The sequence below is a fragment of the Dicentrarchus labrax genome, unplaced genomic scaffold (assembly GCF_905237075.1).
Source record: "Dicentrarchus labrax unplaced genomic scaffold, dlabrax2021, whole genome shotgun sequence".
In the NCBI taxonomy this organism is placed as follows: domain Eukaryota; kingdom Metazoa; phylum Chordata; class Actinopteri; family Moronidae; genus Dicentrarchus; species Dicentrarchus labrax.
In genome coordinates, this window is record NW_026136709.1 from 18965490 (window position 1) to 18985125 (window position 19636).

At 38.0% G+C, this 19636-nt stretch overlaps 2 protein-coding genes across 4 annotated transcripts; both read right to left on the reverse strand.

Annotated features, from left to right (window-relative positions):
* Positions 1 to 844: 844 nt before the first annotated feature.
* On the reverse strand, positions 845 to 8078 carry anxa13 (annexin A13). 2 transcript variants are annotated; one of them, XM_051410837.1, is made up of 11 exons: positions 7870 to 8078; positions 6598 to 6673; positions 6410 to 6504; positions 6111 to 6278; positions 5967 to 6000; positions 4134 to 4213; positions 3820 to 3888; positions 3635 to 3736; positions 3204 to 3279; positions 2776 to 2888; positions 845 to 2284 (listed from the first exon to the last, which is right to left on the reverse strand). In XM_051410837.1, the coding sequence occupies exons 1-11, from the start codon at positions 8038 to 8040 to the stop codon at positions 2165 to 2167; spliced, it is 1104 nt and encodes a 367-aa protein (XP_051266797.1). In that variant the 5' UTR covers positions 8041 to 8078; the 3' UTR covers positions 845 to 2164. The 2 variants fall into 2 exon arrangements, with proteins under 2 accessions (XP_051266797.1, XP_051266796.1); XM_051410836.1 differs by having other exon boundaries at positions 6111 to 6281.
* A 1994-nt stretch (positions 8079 to 10072) lies between these two features.
* Positions 10073 to 17646, reverse strand: LOC127369442 (uncharacterized). 2 transcript variants are annotated; one of them, XM_051410840.1, is made up of 10 exons: positions 17558 to 17646; positions 16611 to 16677; positions 16026 to 16162; positions 15676 to 15781; positions 15462 to 15519; positions 13318 to 13406; positions 11981 to 12049; positions 11789 to 11890; positions 11559 to 11681; positions 10073 to 11000 (listed from the first exon to the last, which is right to left on the reverse strand). In XM_051410840.1, exons 2-10 carry the CDS (start codon positions 16668 to 16670, stop codon positions 10956 to 10958), a joined length of 789 nt encoding a protein of 262 aa, XP_051266800.1. In that variant the 5' UTR covers positions 16671 to 16677; positions 17558 to 17646; the 3' UTR covers positions 10073 to 10955. The 2 variants fall into 2 exon arrangements, with proteins under 2 accessions (XP_051266800.1, XP_051266801.1); XM_051410841.1 differs by having other exon boundaries at positions 11789 to 11851; positions 11954 to 12049.
* Positions 17647 to 19636: the final 1990 nt, after the last annotated feature.

Below are 19636 nucleotides of genomic sequence, written 5' to 3' on the forward strand. Positions count from 1 at the left end.
AGAAGTACTCAGATTTACTCAAGTGAAAGTAGTACAAATACAAAAGTATTAGCTTTTCAGAATAAAGTATATTAATGTGTGTGTCACTTTAATGTTGCGGCCAGTAAAGGTGGGGCATTTTAAAAATTACTTTATATATTTTTGTGTAGCTTCATCTAATAATATATCATATTTTATTTGTATATTGTATATTCTATTGATAATTTGTATTTATTTGTATGTTCTGAATCGGTAAAGTAGCTAGAAACTAAAAAAGTATTATATTAGTGGAGTAAAATGGAATTAATCAAGTAAAGTAGTATCTCAAAATTGTACTCTTTGTTACTGGAGACAGTGATTTTACAATTTTATGTAGGCTACATAGGTTATATCAGGACTTTGATTTTTTTTATATAATCAATAAGCCATTCACAATGCACTACAACAACTCCTTAGTTATCAAAGTTAGTAATTCTGTTTTGCAAATGACTAAAATCCCTTGGAAGCCAATGCATGCGTTTACATGCGCATTAGTATCCTGGTTTTGATCTTATTTGGGAGATGATGTTTACATGGAACATGAGAAACCTGGTTATTCAGATCCCAGCCCTGCACACACGGTTATTTAACTATCCAGGTTTCTGATCATCTGCGTGGAGCTGATTTCTCACCACCTCAGTCACTCTATAATCTGTACCAACAAACAATGTTCAGAAATATGGATCAGGTGTTTACATGCCACAGTATCCTGGTTTCTATCGGAGCACTCCAGGTTTTCTCAAAACTGGGATACTCCACAAACCAGGATATGCATTACTTGGTCAGAGAATCAAACACAGTCAAAGGTTGAATAAAGCAGACATGGTGATGTTACAGGGAACTTTAATTGCAGTTACACTAAACTTCTTTGGCTACAGAGATACAAACACTAGTCCCATGACCCAACTGATGCCCTGGTTGATGGACTGTATCTACTCAGCAAAATGTTTACAATAGTGGTCATTTGAGCAAATCTCAGCTGCCTTATAGAGACACACACATAGAGACATCAGACAGTCCAGGTGTTAAATCTTACAGGTTTCTTCTCATATACCTTCTGGCCTACCTGAAACAGTAAACTAAATAATGTTATATATTAAACATTCTACTGTGTTAGTCATAAAATACAAAAAATATATGATAAGATGAGGTGTAATTTGGATTTGTAAAGTTTTTCTAGTTGTAGTACAGGATAAAAATGCAACATACTGTAAATCAATATATAGTTTCTTTCAATAAGCAACTGATAAAATATATATTCTCTTCTGCAAATCCTTTTGTGAGTAAAATCCAGACAAATCCATTCACATAACATTGCATATCCATCATGATACAAACTAATATTCCTTCATTACAAACTCTCACATTCCTTCATTTATAGGGACAAACTTCAAGCCATATGGAGTGATTGCATTAGTTAAAACAGCAGTGAAGTAACAGTCACTGAGTTAGGGGACTGGAGGGTGAAAGATAACGGCCCGGGGGGGAAAAAAATCAAACGTGCATACAGAATAATTTGATCTAAAATCTGTAACACTTATAAAATGGTAATAATGTAATGCTGTTAATAACATTGGTAATTGCAGCAGCAGAAAGACTCTGTAGCCGAGTTTTTCCCCCAGTGTACAAACATGTCTTGTGTTGACAATGTGATTATCCTACCAAGCCTCAACCCACCTGATCAAATCACACTGTGTAATTACATCAGTGTGACTGAGTTTTCTCCTGGAAATGTATAAATCTTGGTGCCTGTTTACAGTGACTTTAACTGTGTCAATGCTGGTAAAGGTGTTAAGAAGTGGAGCTACAAACTGACTAAGAAATGGGCAGTAACCCACTGAAACTGTAGTTTCACAGACAGATGAGTAAATCCAGCTCAATGCAAATTTTGTAATTCAGGTCTGTGGAAAAAAAGTTTAAAAAGAGAGCCATCCAAATTTACGGAAAAACTCAGAGTTTGGACAAGATATGAGCCAGGTGAAATATTTGATCACTTCAACCCTCCTGCTCCCTACATAATGTCACATGAAGAGACTGAGTAGTATTAGTTTGTTAGACAGAAAACAGCAGTGCCCTCAGTACAAACATACTCTGCTGTCTCTGCCTCTGTTGTCCACGTCTGCTCTGCTTTGAAACTCTTTGACTCTCAGTGGCAGATGGCCAGTAGGAGGCGTTTAAAGTCACCACTGCACTCGTCCTTCAGGGCGTCCTTCAGAGACACGTCATACTTCTCCAGATACATGTCTTTGATGGTCTCCAAATCATACTGTGGACAACAAGAAAAAGAAAAAAAGACTTAGTACACTTCAATCAATTTGTACCAGCGGTCAAGCTTTGTGAACTTGAAAAAGTAAGCATGTGTCAATCAGCGTAGTGCAGTAATCTGGTTTCTTAAAAGTAGTGTTTCTATATTCTCTGACAACAAAAATAAGGCCAGGATGCTTCAGATATTGACCAGATTTGACAGTAACCAGGTTATTACAGTGCAAGTGAACATGTTGACTGTCCGTAACCTGATTTCTCCCGGTATGCTGGTAGTCAAGAAATTAATAATTGAGAACATAACTTAAATTTGTGCTTAAGTATGAGGTCATATCTGTAGAATAACATCACAACCTCCTATGCTGATATTTGTTGCAGAGAACAAAGAGGTTTTAGTTTCCTCCAATGATATCTCATCTTAAAAAAACACAAAAAACTAAACAAAAACCAACTCTGAATATTTGGCTCCACCTGCTGATCTTTAAGTGCAATTACCTCGGAGCGACACACGATGATGCGGATGAGGGTGTCCTCATCAGTTCCCATTCCTTTCATCGCGTTGTGCAGACGTCTGGCAAAGTAGAGCTGAGGGTTCTTAGCAACTCTTACTGAAGAGAGGAAAGACAGACTTTCATTAAATCCTACTGCCATCATATCATTTTCACTAATAATAGGAAACATGTCACAAACAATACAACACTTTCATTAACGTATAGCATTGTCTATACGGTGTTATTCCTCAATCAGATACACACAACTCACTTCCTAAAAGTGGCTCTATTGATATTTCACATTCTAACCATGTGATTTTTAATGTGGCCTAATGGGAGCCATCATTATTCTTTATGTGTCAGTTTTGTCTTACTAAAACTGATTCTAGTTTCAGGAAAATTGCTAGAAAATGTTCATTCATTCATACTAACCCAAAGCAATGTAGCATTTTTTCAGTGTCCCAGAAGTCTCACTCTGAATGGCATCCAGGATTTCAGTTCCAGAGAGCTATGGAGAGAAAATTACTAGTTAAATCTAAGCACTAGCAATGCCTTAAAGTGGTAGCGTTTCATTTCCAAGGTCCATAATTTCCTCCTAATCTCCCAAAACAGATTTAATACTGTGACTAGTGATTTTTTCTTTAAAGAAGTATAGTTAAAGGAGTTCAGGACATTTTAAAGCCCCAAAGTATAGTTGTAGAAATTAAAGTCTGTCTGCACCTATATGAGAACTAAAAACCTGTTGAAGGGTAATTAGATACCACTGAATAACCCCACATGCTAGCTGAAGATTAAATGTCAGGTCATATGAACATGATATGCAATATCCCTGCAGCTATGCACAGTGCCACACCAAAACCTACCTGCTCATATATCTTGAACGTGGCCTGGAGCTGCAAGTAATTTCTGGTTGCCAGGATGTGGGTGAAAGTGGACTCATCTGTTCCAAAACAACCCTCGCCAGCCTGCAACAAATATCAATATTGTTCAGGATTAATGAATATACCAGGAGATTGTTAGGAATGTGTATTTAACGTTGAAACAGCACCTCAAACAGGGAGGTAGCATCTTGTTCAGCCAGATCCTCATCCACCTCGTAACTCTCATCTCTGTTGCCCTGGAACAAGAAGAATAAGATGACTTCTGCTGTGTGGTGAGGCCTTTCTGTCTGACTGCAGCAACTATATCTGGCCTCCGTTTTACTAATCACAGGGTGTCTGGAAAGTGGCCAGTGTGTGTGTGTGTGTGTGTGTGTGTTTATAGAGCATGGTTGGGCACAGGGAGAGTGAGCTCAGTTTCAGTCCTACAGCAGACGGGTGGGATTCAGTTACTCAAGTGGAGTAGAAACACAAGAACACCAACCTCCAAAAGGGCCATGAGAAGGTTTCTTACGTCCCCGCTTGTATCTCCCTCGATATCAGCATCAAGATCGCGTTCATGCACTAAGAGAGTGACACAAAGTCAACGGAAAAGGATTAAATGAAAAGGCAAGTCATACGGTTTACTTTATGTCTCGGTATTTAAAGGGGAAGTCCATTGCTAGATACTCTTGTACTATCAGATACAAGTTTGTCATGTTCAGTGCATTCTACAATTTTAATTTGTAATGAAGGGCACCCACTTTCCCTTAACCTGCTTTTTCACTCAAGTTAATTATTATCCTACATTTTGAAGTCTGACCCGTTTCCCTTCTCAAAACACAAATATTGTGACGGCAATGTGTTTTAGTTTAAGTAAGTATCCTAGCCTCTTCAGTGATGGATTCCTGCCTGTATGACTGTATGAATTTTGAGTCTAAAAAGTATCCTTTAACCCGATTTCAATTGTTTTCAATTAAATTTCAATTGGATTGAAGTTCTTTAAGTCAGAAAACAATGAGATTCCATAAACAAAGATTAGTCTAAAGGTAATGTAAAAAATAATAAGTATTGTAAACTGGATTCACAAAAGTAAAAAACTAGGGCTGTGTCCCAAATCACTTCCTTGTTCACTCATTCACTACTCCCTATATAATGAACACTCAATAGTTTACGCAACAGTGAGCAATAGATTGAAATGTCAGACACCTATTAATCATCACAGTTTTGCGTCATCACTGATAATCTTTGCATCCATACAATGTAGCACATTGCATTGTGGGATTATTAGACATGCCACGGACCTTTTTTTGTTCCATTGAGGAACGTTTGAGGGCACTATACCGGATACACAACCTGGTACAACCTTGTACGTAAACATTTGCTGAAAGCTAATAGTTCTTCTTTCCATGTCATAACCACGAGTCACATTTGAGGGCGGCAACATTTACAGACATGTACAGAAATTAAATTTTTTTAAATGGCAGCCAGTATGTAGTGCACTGTAAATAGGGTCTTATTATATTATTCTATTAAAGAGCGTTACATTGTACCTTATGCCAGTAAGAAGCAAAGTATTACGAATGAAAGAGCAACATTAAGTAGCCAGAGGAAGTACAGCACACTCATTCTTCTAGTAACATACACATAAAGTCTACAAGTGATGGTAAAACAGTAATTTAACAGTTACTGTCAATGTTGCATAGTAACACATTAGTTGGCTCCAGACACCTAGATAGTGGTTAGCTTGGTTAGCAGTCAGCTAATGATTAAAAAAACTTAATTCTACTCGGTCTCAAATCCACAACCACAGTACCGATGATAATCCTTCAACATGCACGAGAAATAAAGTTTAGTGAGGAAAACATATGATGTCAACATAAGATGGAGAAGAAACCCCAAAATCATGAAGGAAGATGTTGGTAAATATAATCAGCTATCAGCCGTTGTATCATAGTGAACAGGAAGTTGCAGCAGGATGGGCCTTGACTAAACAAAGCGTGACTGTATCTTACATAAACTAAAGGGTCAAGAATAGTACTGTAGGATATCTAGTGTAGGTCCAAATGAGTCACCCTTAGCCATGTCCTCCAGGGCTCATAATACAAGGAAGGAAAAAAGTGACATTTTGTAAGTTATTGGTTGAGAGGTTGAACTGCACAATATGAACGCTATGTCACATGGGATGGACTTGTTTAAAACTCAGTTTAATCATGTGACTTTGTTTTGAGAAGTGTTCCAAGTTAAGTTTATCATTGTTACTATTATGTTTGTAGTGGTAAAGTTTATTTTGCAAATCAAATTCTCATTTAAAGCCTCAATTCGCTTAATGGCTTACCTTGAAAGTAGCATTCCTTGAACAGGGCAATGTCCTGAGGGAAACAATGAATAGAAAGTCAGAATATTCTACATAAAAATCAAAAAATATAATTATTTTGATACCAAAGATAACTCCTAATTTGATGCTTTTAATGTGACTGACAGAGTTGGTGGCGGTGCAGAGGATCTCCACCAGGACATCTTCATCAGTGCCCGCTCCCTTCATGGCCTTCCTCAGCTCCTTCACGGCGTAGATGACGGGCGGGTCCAGCATGGCGAGGATGGCGTTCTCGAAGCTCCCCGCCAGCTCTTTCTTCAACACATCCACCAACTCCTATCCCAAAGAGGCAGCATTGAATTGTGATATTAGGGTTAGGAGAAATGCAGATTTTGGTTGTTATGGTAAAACAAACAGTGAAGGGCATGTAGATATTATTCTGCATATTACCGAACGACACTCACATCATCATACTTATCAAAATAGGCCTGCTTAATTTCCTGACGCTGAAATGAACAGCGGTTTGCCAGGATGTCAATGATGGCCTGTTCATCGGTTCCTGAAGAGAAAAAACAGATTCAGTGCAACAGTTGCGAGTGATGCTTCACTACCAGACAAAACAAACATTATCCATCAAGTATTTCCGACTTACCGAACCCTTTGCAGGCTTTGCGGATGCCCTTGATGTCAGCCACGACATCAAACTCCTCATAGGGCACAATTGTGGGCTAAGAGAATAAAACAAAGACTGTTGTGACTTACAAAGCTACACAAAAAAACAGCTTTCTGCTTTAATATCAAACTGATCATTGTTTCAGTAGAATGAAGTTCAGAGGCGTTCATGATAGAGATGCAGGAGCAGCTGGCAGTTGGGGGGAGGGGAGGACGATGACACAATGCTTTGGTTGAGGAATTCAGGGCCAGAAGTCTTTAAACAAACTTGGTGGGGGCCGCGTGAATAACTGGCAGTAACCAAAGGGCGGTCCAGGGGCCAACGGGGGTCTGAGAAGCTCCAAAGAGTGGCCACAATGGAACTATATCATCCAAAGCAATAAAGGAGCGTTTAATGCCACTTTTCTGTCCCATGACAAGGAGAACGTACAGTAAATGTTTGAACCTTGTTTACACTTTTACAGAATCCCTTCTCAAAATGTCAGCAGACCCTTTATTTTGTACTGTACCAACAAATGTATAAATTTATTCAATATAAAGTAGGATGATATTTGCCATTTAAAATACTTGTTTAACAATTACTTTACAATAATACAGTAAAAAAAAAAAAAAACATCAAATAAAACTATTATTGAAAGCACTGTCAGATTAAAGTGAAAAAATCCAAACAAAGGTAGCAAAAAGACATAAATCTGACAGAAAACGGACACCATCCCCCATCTGTGCACTCATTGACTCCACTCCTGCCTCACACACAGCACACAGAGCCCTTACTAATTCACTCTCATTCATCTGCACACACACACACACACATCTAACAGAGCTGTGATGAATTCCGCAGGGGAGTGGCCCCCCTGTTCCTCTGCGTAAACCCAGACACTGTAGTCTGTCGCACGGTGTCATTTGCGACGTTCATTTAAAGAAACACCAAATACTACTAATCCGACACTATGACTCTCAGGTTCAGTCAGACTAATAGGAGGGTTTTCTCACGATTTGGCCTGCGCGCTGTGCGCAAGGGTTGGCGGCGAATGGAGGCGTCACAGTGTCGATCCCATAATAAGCAATAAATACGTGGCTGTAGAATGAAGCCAGGAATCTAGCGGTTATCCTGGTGATCGGCTGCGATCAAAACAAATCTGAATCCAATTAATCAAACCGAAACTCTATCGCTATCCAAGTCCAGACTGCTGATTGTAAAGATTTTCTATTTCTAGAAGCGGCGCAGACCGTCAAACACAGCGGTACTTACTTGACAGTTGCCCATTTTAAGGCTGTTTATCCGTCGGCGGCTGGAGATCTGTAGTACGGAGTCGTGGAGTAGTTCGGGGTTGTTTAGTCCTCCTCGGCGAACTGCGGCCCAAAGCAGCAGAAACCAGTATGTGACGTCACCACGGACCGCTACCCCGTCAGGTTTAACCATTTACACCCACGGCCACTGTAGTATCCCATGGTGCACTTGTTGAGACTCACAACATCTCTGTGGTTCCTGATGTTGAGTTTACACTGTTATTATGTTGTTATGTTTTACTGTATTATGGTTTTTATTACAATAATCAGATAATATGGGAATGTAGTTTAGTTGTTATGGTGTTATAATCCTAAAATATGGGAATGTATTTGTTAATTTATTATGGTGTCATTATACTAATCATGTACTATGGGAATCTACTTCATTTATTAGGCTATTTATTTACCTTTTTAGAGTCCTTCAGAAAAAGCTGAAAAAGAGACAATTAATTATATGTTTTTTAAACTGATTGGACAGTTGTTATAAGTTGGAAATTCTTTATTAGGAATAAACCCTTGAGCGGTACCATCTCATTTTCCTCAACGACAAGAAGTACCATATACACAACTGCACACAAAATCTGAGAAAGATAACAGTACACAATTAAACCAGATTTGACGCAAACAAACAAGAACCTATGGAGACAAAACAAAAAAAATAAAATAAAAATTAAAGGGAAAAGAAACAATAAATAACAAGACAAGAACAGATAATACTCCAAACAGAGCAAATTGATCTTTCATTCATAGTTTAGAGTGGTAGTACTGATGTCAGTGAAAGCATTAGGTAAAAGAGTTACAAAACATGATTATAAAATTATAAAAGGTGTTATTTTGGACATGTACAACTGTCATTAGGAACATGTACAGTTGATCCTAAAATAAGAAGACAGGTGATTAGATGATACAGACCAAATATTTACAGGTAGATTATTCCAGTCGGAGGGAGCTTTAAACATTATAGCCTTCTACTCGTTCATCAAATAGACCAAACGTAATTCACAAATTGGTACAAGCTGAGATAAATAAAAAAGAAAACTAGCACAAGTTCTGACTTATTCAATAGTTTCTCTGCATTTAGCGTACAATGTTTGCATGAATCAACTATGAACCAAAAAGTACGTCGTCTGCAGAACTCCTCGGTATAATTACCAACCTTGCCAGCCTACGCTCTAACCGTTCACTGTCCCTTACAACTGTCCCTACATCATAATTACTCACCCACTGAAGAAGAAAGCTGCTGCTGCCCCGCACAGTAAGGCCCTTAACCTATGAAAACTGAATACACTCACACACAAAGTCTGCGTAAACTGTTCCAATTAGGAGCTTGCTAACGTCACATTAACAAAGCCATGCAATTATACAGGGATGAGTCATCTCTCTTCACTGTATAATTATCTGGAAATTACCTTGAAGATCAATTAGGGAACCTTCTGGACAAACAATCCAAAGTATGGAAGTTAGTTTTTCACACAATGTGGCTAATGTCCAACACTATAATGAGCAAATTAGCAACATATTCGGTGTAAGATGTGAGTCGTTTACAGTGACAACATGTTCAGTTCATCGTTCAAGTTGCTGAAACTTTTAATTCAGCTTCAGTCCTCAGGCAGCTCAGTTGTTGAACAAACTGTCTTATAATCATACGGTTTCTGGTTTGATTCTCAGCTCCTCCCAACATCTCAGCTGTAGAGTTCATACTTCAGTCAAGACTTAAAGGTCGCCTTCCGGGGAGTTCATCATGTTGAACCACCATGTTTCTACAGTAGCACAGAATGGACACACCAAACAGTGGCTAGATAGCCTTTGGCATTTTTCCACAAGTTTCTGCTGTAAACATGGCGGTTCAACAGTCTGTGGAGGAGACAGATGTGAGATTCATATCTTCTAGTCTTAGTGATTATTTAAGGACTTGACATCATGCATTTATTAATTAGGGCTATACTATCAGCCTGACTTTTAACTAAGGAATGGTTTTTAGACATTATTTACCATTTATTTCTAATTTTCCTCATTATATTTTCTTTTGTAAATGTCATTAATTTATTTTAAGTATACTTTTACTTACTACAGTTTGTTATTTCTACCTGCTTTCATCATTGATTTTTTTTTAGTATAACTTTTATTAAATACTATCGGTATACCAGTATTTTATTGTAATATTAATTTAACTTATTTAATTTTTACTCCATTGTGTCATATTATGGTCTTGTCAGTCATCTGTGAACTGCACTAAACTGTATGAAATGTGCTATATAAATAAAGTTTGATTGATTGATTGATATACACTTGAAAGGAAATTGTCAAACAATAATTTAGATGTTGATGATTTCAACTTAAAAAGACTTGTTCCCTGACTTGGTTTAAGCTTTTTTTCAGAAAGTCTGCTTTAGAAACTGGAGATGTAGAGTTTGAAATACATTTAGGGAGGGTCTCATGAAAGACACAGTTGAGTTGCATTATGGGAATTGTAGGACCATAGTATAGTGTGGAGCTTGGTCCATACTAATCAGGCTTCAATTTTTTAAAATCCATCTCTTCTGAGTCCCCCAACTTTATGAAAGCAATATTAAATCCCAGCTCTAGTACCACTTTATGAAAACGTGAAGCACCATCCCCACCATCAGTGTAAGAGCAAATGTGATTCTATTTCATATAACAGTTAAGAAATGTACTTCTGTATCAAATGCAGTCCGTTCAGCACCTCTTTAAGTTCTCAGATGCTTCTTCTATTCTGGGAAAAATCAGGAACGACTACCATTCTTGGTAGGGAGTGAAGAATGTTGCTGTTGCAGGCACCTGTTCATGCAGCAACACATGTAGCTGTAAGTAGAAGGCTCACTTGGTCTCTCTTCTCAAAACTTTTCATGTGTTTGTTCTCTCTGTCTCAGTTTATTTGCATTCCACCATCAGAATTTGCTGCTGAAATAGCCCAAATGTCTTGATGGCGACAACATTACTTGAAGGTAAACGAGAAAGAGAGTACTATTTGCGCCATTGCTCTGTAGCTCTCAGCTGTCTCAGCTCAGGGATGTTATGGTCTTCATTTCACAGGCGGTGGAAGGGGGTCCCGCTGAAGCCTTTATCACGGATCTGGGAACAAAGACCGCATTCAGAAGCATCAGCCAAAGAAACAGGCTGTAATGTCATGCTGGCCCAGGACCCAGACTCATGTTATGACCTCAAACACAACTTGTTTAGGGTCTGACCAGCTCCTACTGTTAATAACCACAGACAGAGGTTTGAGTTTCTGCTGCTAAAAGACGGATGTGTTGTGTGGAAAGGAGGTCAGAATGGAGTTTCACTTACAAAAACACATTGGGGCAGTAAAGCTCTGCGGGAGGTGTAAGTCTCAACAGGAGTTTTTTTTTTAGAGCAAAAGTAAAGAAACAAGTCAAGAAGTTATCTCAGAGGGTTTTTTAGGTTGTCATTGTGCAGGACAGCTTAGAACTGTCTGCTTGTATCTAAAATGACTGAAGAGGCAATAGCAGTACCACAATCATCATTTGTTACAGACAGATTTGCACGGCTGCAGACTCTCTTTCGGTTCTTTCCTGTCAAAGCCTGTGCGATCAGGAGACCTTTCCGAGCACACTGGGCTTTTTGTTGCACGGAACAATGCTCGGGTAAAATAAACAGTGCATTGTCTACCTGCTCCTGGGGTAAAATCCCCGCGCTGAGGAGGCTTTTGGTCCTTTTGGTTGTGCCCAGGTGGTGGTTTGGGGCACCACTTCCTGGCATCCCCCAGATGGAGTGCTGCATGGTCTCATGGTGCTGCAGATGGTGGGGGAATTGTGACACCATTAGTTAACATGTAACATATAATAATCTACCATCAATCTTATCACGAATGAACATGCATTCCAGTTCAAGTTCTTAACCTTTAGTTCGTCAACAGTATTTCTTCTTCTCTCCCTTTCTGTCTGTTGTTTCCTCTGCTCTATCTGCAGGCAAAGCTCGCTGTAATACTGACTTCTGTTTTCCTAAAGAAAACATAAATGTCACACAGGGATATTGTAACAGAAAGTTTAGTAATGTCTGGTTACTTTATGCAGAGGACAGAAGAGTGTGACCTCTCTGGTGACGTTCCTGTTCGATCTTAGGCCTTCATCCTGTTGAACAGCTGATACTGAAGATTGTCCCTGGAAGATAAGGACTCTCAGCACAACCTGTTTGCTCTCTCTAAGTTGATAATGAATGATGAACAAGTTTAAAATAACTGCTAAACAAGGATCAACACCTCCATCTAGTGGTTATATCGACTATCTACAGTTTAAATATGCTTGGAAGGACCCGTCAGATAATATCCTATATATTTTTTATTATTGTCAACATATTCTTGAAAAGACCAAAACCAAGTATTCCTCTGTGCCATAGAGCAGTGGTTCCCAACCTTGTTCCTTAAGGAACCCCTTGAGTAAACTGACAACCCCTGACTGTGACATATTTCAAATTATATTAAATGCATAACAATAACAGAACAGAATAACTGATAAACTGAAAATTAACCCACACATTGAACACAGTAACTGCAGGAAGTTTGCGTAAAACAAGCAATTTGGGTGAATGTTAAGCAGATCATTTCCTGTGAATACTGCATCAGAGACAAGATTTTCTGATATTTTTAGGAACTTTTTATACAATTCTCTGTATTATGTATTTATTTAAATCTTTAACAATCATACATACTTGATAGGCTTCTTTTTCTTCGACAAAGTCAGTGTTTTCTTCTCCCTGACACTTGGCCATTGTCCTGTGAGCTCTTTGATTGCTTTAACTGCGTACCTTTCTAACACAAGACGAGGCTGTTACAAGGGAAGGAAGGCTCTTTGAATATAGTTTGTGTTCAGGTCTTCACCTTGCGTGTTATCTTGTGAGTTGTTTTAGTTTATATCTTAAATATAAATCTTAGCTTTAAAAGGAACCCTAGGTTGAGAACCAGTGCCATGGAGCTCCATTGTTGTCCAAAAACTATTAAAACACATTGTAAGGTAACACTGGATGAAATCTTCCTTCATTAGGATTAAAACTGCCACTGTAGTGTATTTTGACTCAGTTCCACATACACTGTCCTCCTGGCAGAAATACTCACAGGGGAAACTGAAAATAGTCCCAACAAATGCACTATTTACTAATGTTGGAGTAATGTTTTCTGGAAACTATAGTGCCCAGCTGTTTAAGGAAATTATTTTTCCTTTTTTGAAAAATGTATATATATTCGTGACCTGTATTTAAAGATTTGTGTCTTCAGTAACTACTTGGTTTGGGGCTGAGAGAAAGTCCCAAAGCTTTTATGGATTGTAGTTTTGGCTTTTCATGGGATTTGTTGACAATAGCAAAAAACGCTACCAGCAGTATCCTATAATAAAGAAACATGACTAAGATGTGGTATATTTGCAAAAAAACATACTGTGATGGATCCATGAACTGAAGAGTTCCTGTTGGGGTCGGTGCTTGCAGAACTTACAGTCCCTTTGAATGTTACCAATGAAAGAGGAGCTGAGGAAAAAGAACAAAATGAATGATAAATGATGATAAATTATACTAAATTAAACTAAAATGATATAGTATTAGCTGTTTATATTTTGACATTGTGTATAACCTCACCCTATATGTTTGAGAGAACAGTATCTAGAGCTGAGACAAGCACAAAAAGCCAAACGCTCTCTGGTTACAACCTCTAAAATGTGTGTATTTGCTGCTATTTTCAGTTTTATTATAACTGTAAATTGAATGTTTTTGGTTTTGGACAGTTGTTCAAACAAAACAAGCTATTTGAAATTGTCACTTCAGGCTTTATGGTACTTGTTTCACAGACCAGAAAATAAAATAAAGATTTAATTTAATGATGAAAATAACTGTTAATTACAGCCATAATAGTATCCAGTGTACACTGCGACATTATATTTGACCCATGCATGGTCGGCCAATATTACATTTTATTATCTGATTCTTTCTCTGTCATCTGCTCTTTATCTGTATAATCTTAAGATACTGAGTTCAAGCCCTTTTTGAACACAGTCTAAAAGACACGATTTTAATCTAAATTCCTCTTCGGTGAAATGTATTTGAAATTCCAAACCTTAATCGTTTGGACCAGAGTAGGCAGGGACTCACATAAAATAAATCAATAAATCTATTTTGTAACCCAGACAGTCTCCTCTGCTGAAAGAGTTATCCATTTAGCTCCCACTGAAGTGAAGCCCACTCATCATAAGTTGTACTATCAGGCTGACTCATGTTCCCTTTCAGGCTCTTCTCGTACACTTCTTCCCCCAGGCTTCAAATGAGTGGAGGTGTGTGTGTGGTAGGGTTGTCATAAAGATAATCATTACAACATTTAGGAGTCTCAACCTGATGATATAACAAAATCAATGTGCTTTTAATGTGGATTTAATCCCACCTCTGTTCGGCTTTAGCCAGAAACTTCTTTATTTCAATTAAAACACAATAATTAATAGTTATATCAACATAGTGAGATGATATGCCTTCACATATTATGTTTATACGAGCTTATTTACATTGAGCAGTCTGGCTGTTGGGATTTGCTCCCATTCAGTCACAAGAACATTAGGGAGGTCCAACACTGATGCTGGGTGATAAGGCCTCCCATCCCAAAGGTCTTAAATAAGGTTTTAGTGGCAGTTCCTGGTTTAGGCGATGGAGAAGGGGAGAGAAAAAAGCTTGGCACACACTTTACAGAAATAGTGGCATCTCCAATGTCCATTGCAGGTAAACATGTTTAAAGTCACTGAGAAAGAAGAAGAAGCTTCTTATAACATTAGATCTTGCCTCATAATTATTATGTTTAGATGTTTTCTTTAGTATCAAAAGACCTCTGCATAGTAGTCTGCTCCTTATGTATATGTATAGCAGCTTGAGGCTACATTAGCCGCTAATAGCATATACACGCAAATCTCTGACCGAACTATCAGCAGTTGAGTTGCATTGTGGATAAAAGGAAGGAGCAAGGAAGAATCCATCGAATAAAAAGGATGATATCTGCTACATATTCTGTTGGGTAAAACAGTTGTATTTAAAGCTCAATCAATTACATATATTTCAGCTTTTCTTAATGTACTGATACTGTCAATCTAATTATTACTGAAGGGATTCTATTAACTTTCTTAAGTTTTGTTTTTTGTATTTTATTTACTTGTTTTTTGGGGATGGGGTTATATTGAACCAGTGGTTGAGGTCAGAGCAGGTCATGTTTTTCCAGACCAAACTGGGGAAACAATTTCTTATTGACCTCACTGTGTCATGTTGACACAGGAATGGACTTTCACCAAATTGTTGCCAAAACACTGGACAGGCTTGTCCAAATACTTTTGGCCACGTAGTGTACATTTGCTTGCTCATATCACACATATTTTATAGCCTTCTCCACACAGTAAAGTTCCATCACATACTTATCTTGCTTTTGTTTGTGTCATCTTATCTTTCAAGTATTGTGAAACATCATGAATGCACCATCTCACGCACAGCATGATTCAGACAAATCCAGCACAAATGATTGAGAGTGAATGACTAACAGTGTGTTAATGATCTCACATTGGTCCCTGAGTGAGGCCACCGCCTCCTTCCCATCAATCAGCTGCCTGCATGCTACCTGGAGGCAGATACGGTGAAGATAAAGCACAGTTACCTTCTGGAAATTGCTATAATTGAGTGATTAAGACCGATGACGTCAAATGAGAGCCAGTTTTCTACTGAATGAACGTTCACTTAGCCTTCATTCACACACGTCGGTATGACTGTGACTCACCAGCGTCCTGGCCTTGGGCTTTGTGCTTTGCATCTGTGTTTGCGCTGCAGCAGTCCCCGGTGAAAGACAGAGTGATGATGGTGAGTCAAAAAGGCCATTTTTGCACCTAGTGTAAAATCAACACAAATTGGATTATTGGGTGAGTGGACCTGCCTTTGTCTTTTCCACGCTGGATGTCCTTTTGTGATGCCTCCACTTTTACGTAAACATTGCGGGGGCAGTAATTATTGTCAGAATCATCCTCATGTTCATCATCACCGTGATGATGAGGCCCAAAATGAACAGGTTAATTTACCGAGCTGGATTTCAATTAGATCTTCAAACAACTTTTATTACTGTGTGTGACTCACACGCAGGCTTCACTGTCCTCACAGAAACACGAAGAAAGCTCAATTGACATTTTGGGTTTGGATGTTTTCACCCCCACCGTCAGCTCAACCCTCTCATTGCTGGACTCCTCACTCTTCACCTCCACATTTCTCCTGCCCTGTGGAAATCAGATGGATCCTCATAAAAACACGTACTTTAAACTGGAATAAATAAGTCAGTAGGCAATGTGATAACAGCAAATATTTGCAGAGAAAAAAGCCTATGTGAGTTTTTCTCTTTTCATATTACAACTACCAAGCTGAAACAGAACAGACGGTGAGATTACGTGCAGATTGAAATGTTGTTCGTCTGACGCTTCAAGGTCAGCCAGTAAAGGCTTCATTTTTGACAACAAACACAAACATCGCAGAAGCAATTAATGTCAAACAGGTACACGAAAACACAAACTGTGAGAGATGATTCAGGTGAAAGAGTATGTACTTCTTGGATTTATCTCTCTACATCTTGTGACTTTTAATGGTCACATTTCTTTGGGGGCTTTGTTTTTTTTTTTTGAAAGTACATCCCATTGTACTCAGTAGCCTACTGTACAAACCAGTACAAACCTTTACTAATCCAGCTGGGCACTGAGGAAAATGTGTTGGAGGCTCCTCATCACTTTTCATGGTTTTCCTTAGATAGATAGATAGATAGATAGATAGATAGATAGATAGATAGATAGATAGATAGATAGACAGATAGATCACTTTTAGTCACTTTACAAATAAAGACTAACATAAAAATAGCTTATAAACTAACCAAACACTTATACAACAGTTTGTAAGTAAAGCTAAAATGATTATTCAATGAATAATGTAATCGACTGACAGAAATCTATTCTGATGATCGTTTCAGTCATTTTTCATGCAAACACATTTCATGGTTCCAGTGTATTTTCTGCTCTTCCTAAATGTTTTTTATGATTTTAATACATTTTTAATCATTTAAAAGTGTGTGCTGTTGGTTGGACAAAACAACGCTATTTCTTGAATTTTTACAAACCAAAAAAAATATATCAGATTAATCCATAATGAAAATAATCATTTAGTTGCGGTCCTATGCAAAATACTTCAAAATTAGCTCCACCTCAACCAAGTGAGAATAATAATCTAATAATAATGATTATAATATTGATATAAAATAGTAAAATAAATGACTTTTTTTTACACTTTCCATTTATTTTTACGGTGTGGTATAAGTATAGCCTACTGTTTTTAAAAGTAGCTTAAGGATCTGAATATTTCCTCCATGATTTGTGGCAACACTGTCAGTTACAAGCCTACACAGATAAAGCTAACACATTAATTAATGCAACTTTTACAAACGTTGGCATTTTGACTCGGATCTTTCAGGATGGGAGGGGCGGATCTGTGCTTTCTCACAGCATGTGACTGACCCCGAACATTTAAACACAGATAGATCTCATACATCTACAGATCCAGGCCTTAATAACCCAAAAACAGGCCGAGCATCACACTGACAGGGTGTGTTGAAGTGGTGCAGCGTTATTTACCTTGATGTGATGGTTCGAGTTGGGGAGAGAGAGAGAGCGCCGGTTTTAGTTTGTAAACATTCAAAAACAGCAGAACGGAACTGATGATGACATTAACGTTATCGTCTCGGGACGTCATCACGTAGTTCTCCCGTCGCTAGGAGGCGCTGCGCAGCCGAGCGTCCTCTCCGGTACTAATCACTGTATGCATACTCTGCAACGAGCAAAAGTCTAACTTAGCCCAAGTAAAAGGAGGTTTATGCAAGTTTAATCAGAAAAATGTACTTAAAATATTAAAAGCAAAAGTAGTTAATGCAGAAAGAATGCCGTATGTGGCTGTTACTGTTACTATTATGTATATAAACAATAGATAATGCGTGTAAAAGCAGGATTTTATTTAGGTTGTGGTTGAATTTGAGCTCATTTTTGAGCAAATTTCTTTAATAGGACTGTAAGTTTCATTATGGATTCGTCTGCTGATTTCTTCTTTTTCTTGATTAATCGATTGATTGTTTGATTTGTAGAACTTCTGAAAATACTAGTGAGAAATGTTGTCACAATTACCCAAAGTGTCACTTTCACAATGTGGTAATATATAATATATTTTACAGTATTTTCATATTTTATATATATATTATGCTCGTGTCTGTGTGTGATCTCTGAGGCTCTTCAGCTCATTTTTTTTTAAACTTTGTGTTAAATTTGAAGTTAAGTTGGCCAGAGAAATTTTATTTTCCACTCTTTCTTGCCTGGTTGTCTTCCCTTACTCTATTGTTTTTTATCCCATAGTAGCTCGTAATGTGTGGGAGGAGAGGCTAGCTAGAGACACAAGCTCAATTAACAAATAGATGTAGGGTGACAATGGAAAATACACCATAAACACACACACATAACTGTACACACACACACAAACCAAAAGATGTGCTGCAAGTTCAAAGCTGGAGTGTGTTCATGTGTGTGTTGTCTGACAGGAGCAAGAACAGGGCTTCCCTAATTGGGTGAGGTGTCATCAGGCTCCAGCAGTTAATCACAACAATGTGAGGGGAGAACTGCAGCCAGTCATCACTGGGAGAAACCAACTCTTTTTTTCTGCAAGGGAGTGTTTGCACATCGGACACGGGAAAACTCACAACCTCCTGTCGCGTCTACGGGGACTGTAATTGACACTGAGTTCAAATAATTGTAATCAGACCGTCTGCAGCGGAGATAATAACTGTAAAAGTATATTCTACTGGACCGTGCGTCTGTGTTACTGGTATTGTTTGACTTGGATTGGCAGGTCAGATATAATTTGGCTCATAAATATCTAAGAACCCCGGTTGTGGAGGAGGAGCCCAGTGATTAATGACATATCAGGTTTTAGTAAGACTAATAACAACATTGATTGCCAATATCTGAAGAGTTCATCTCCAGAAATACTGTATGTATCAGTCTGGGCCAAAGTCATTATCCACGGTTAGTCATTCAATATTAGAGGGGAGCCAAAACTGGCCTCATCCTGTCAACCAGGGAGATAAATTGCCTATTAGTCTTTTGGGTTTATGATAATTTTGCACAATCAATCATGCTTTAAGAATAGGTGCCAAATGGAGGTTCATTTTATTTTAGAATAATAAAAGCTTGTATTCATAAGGATGTTAACACATCAATAAGGTATTTTGATTCTGATGTTTCTTTTCGTAAAATGTGTTTTTTGAGTTATTCCATATTATATAAGATGTTCAATATATAGAAACACAATGCTGAGCCTGTCATTGTGTAAAAATGGGGGAAATTTGGACCTCCCAATCCAAAATGAAAGCCTTTTTTGTTGTGTTTTAAGCTTCTGAATATCACATTAGGAAGATTAGGAATTATCCTTTAAAGCTTTTCAGTATTGAGTAAAAAAGGTCTAGATGAAGTAAATAAAAAGTGTGAATGTCAGTTCAGTTTTTTTAGGCTTGAATGAATTTAAATGCACGTAAATGCGTCAGTAGATGCAAAGAGCTGATCTACCTACATAATCCTGCATCAGAGTGACACCAGAGAAACAAGGACATTGACGGGGGCAAATAATTACTCATTGGATAACCTATTCATTATATTAGTGTGTACCTGGAT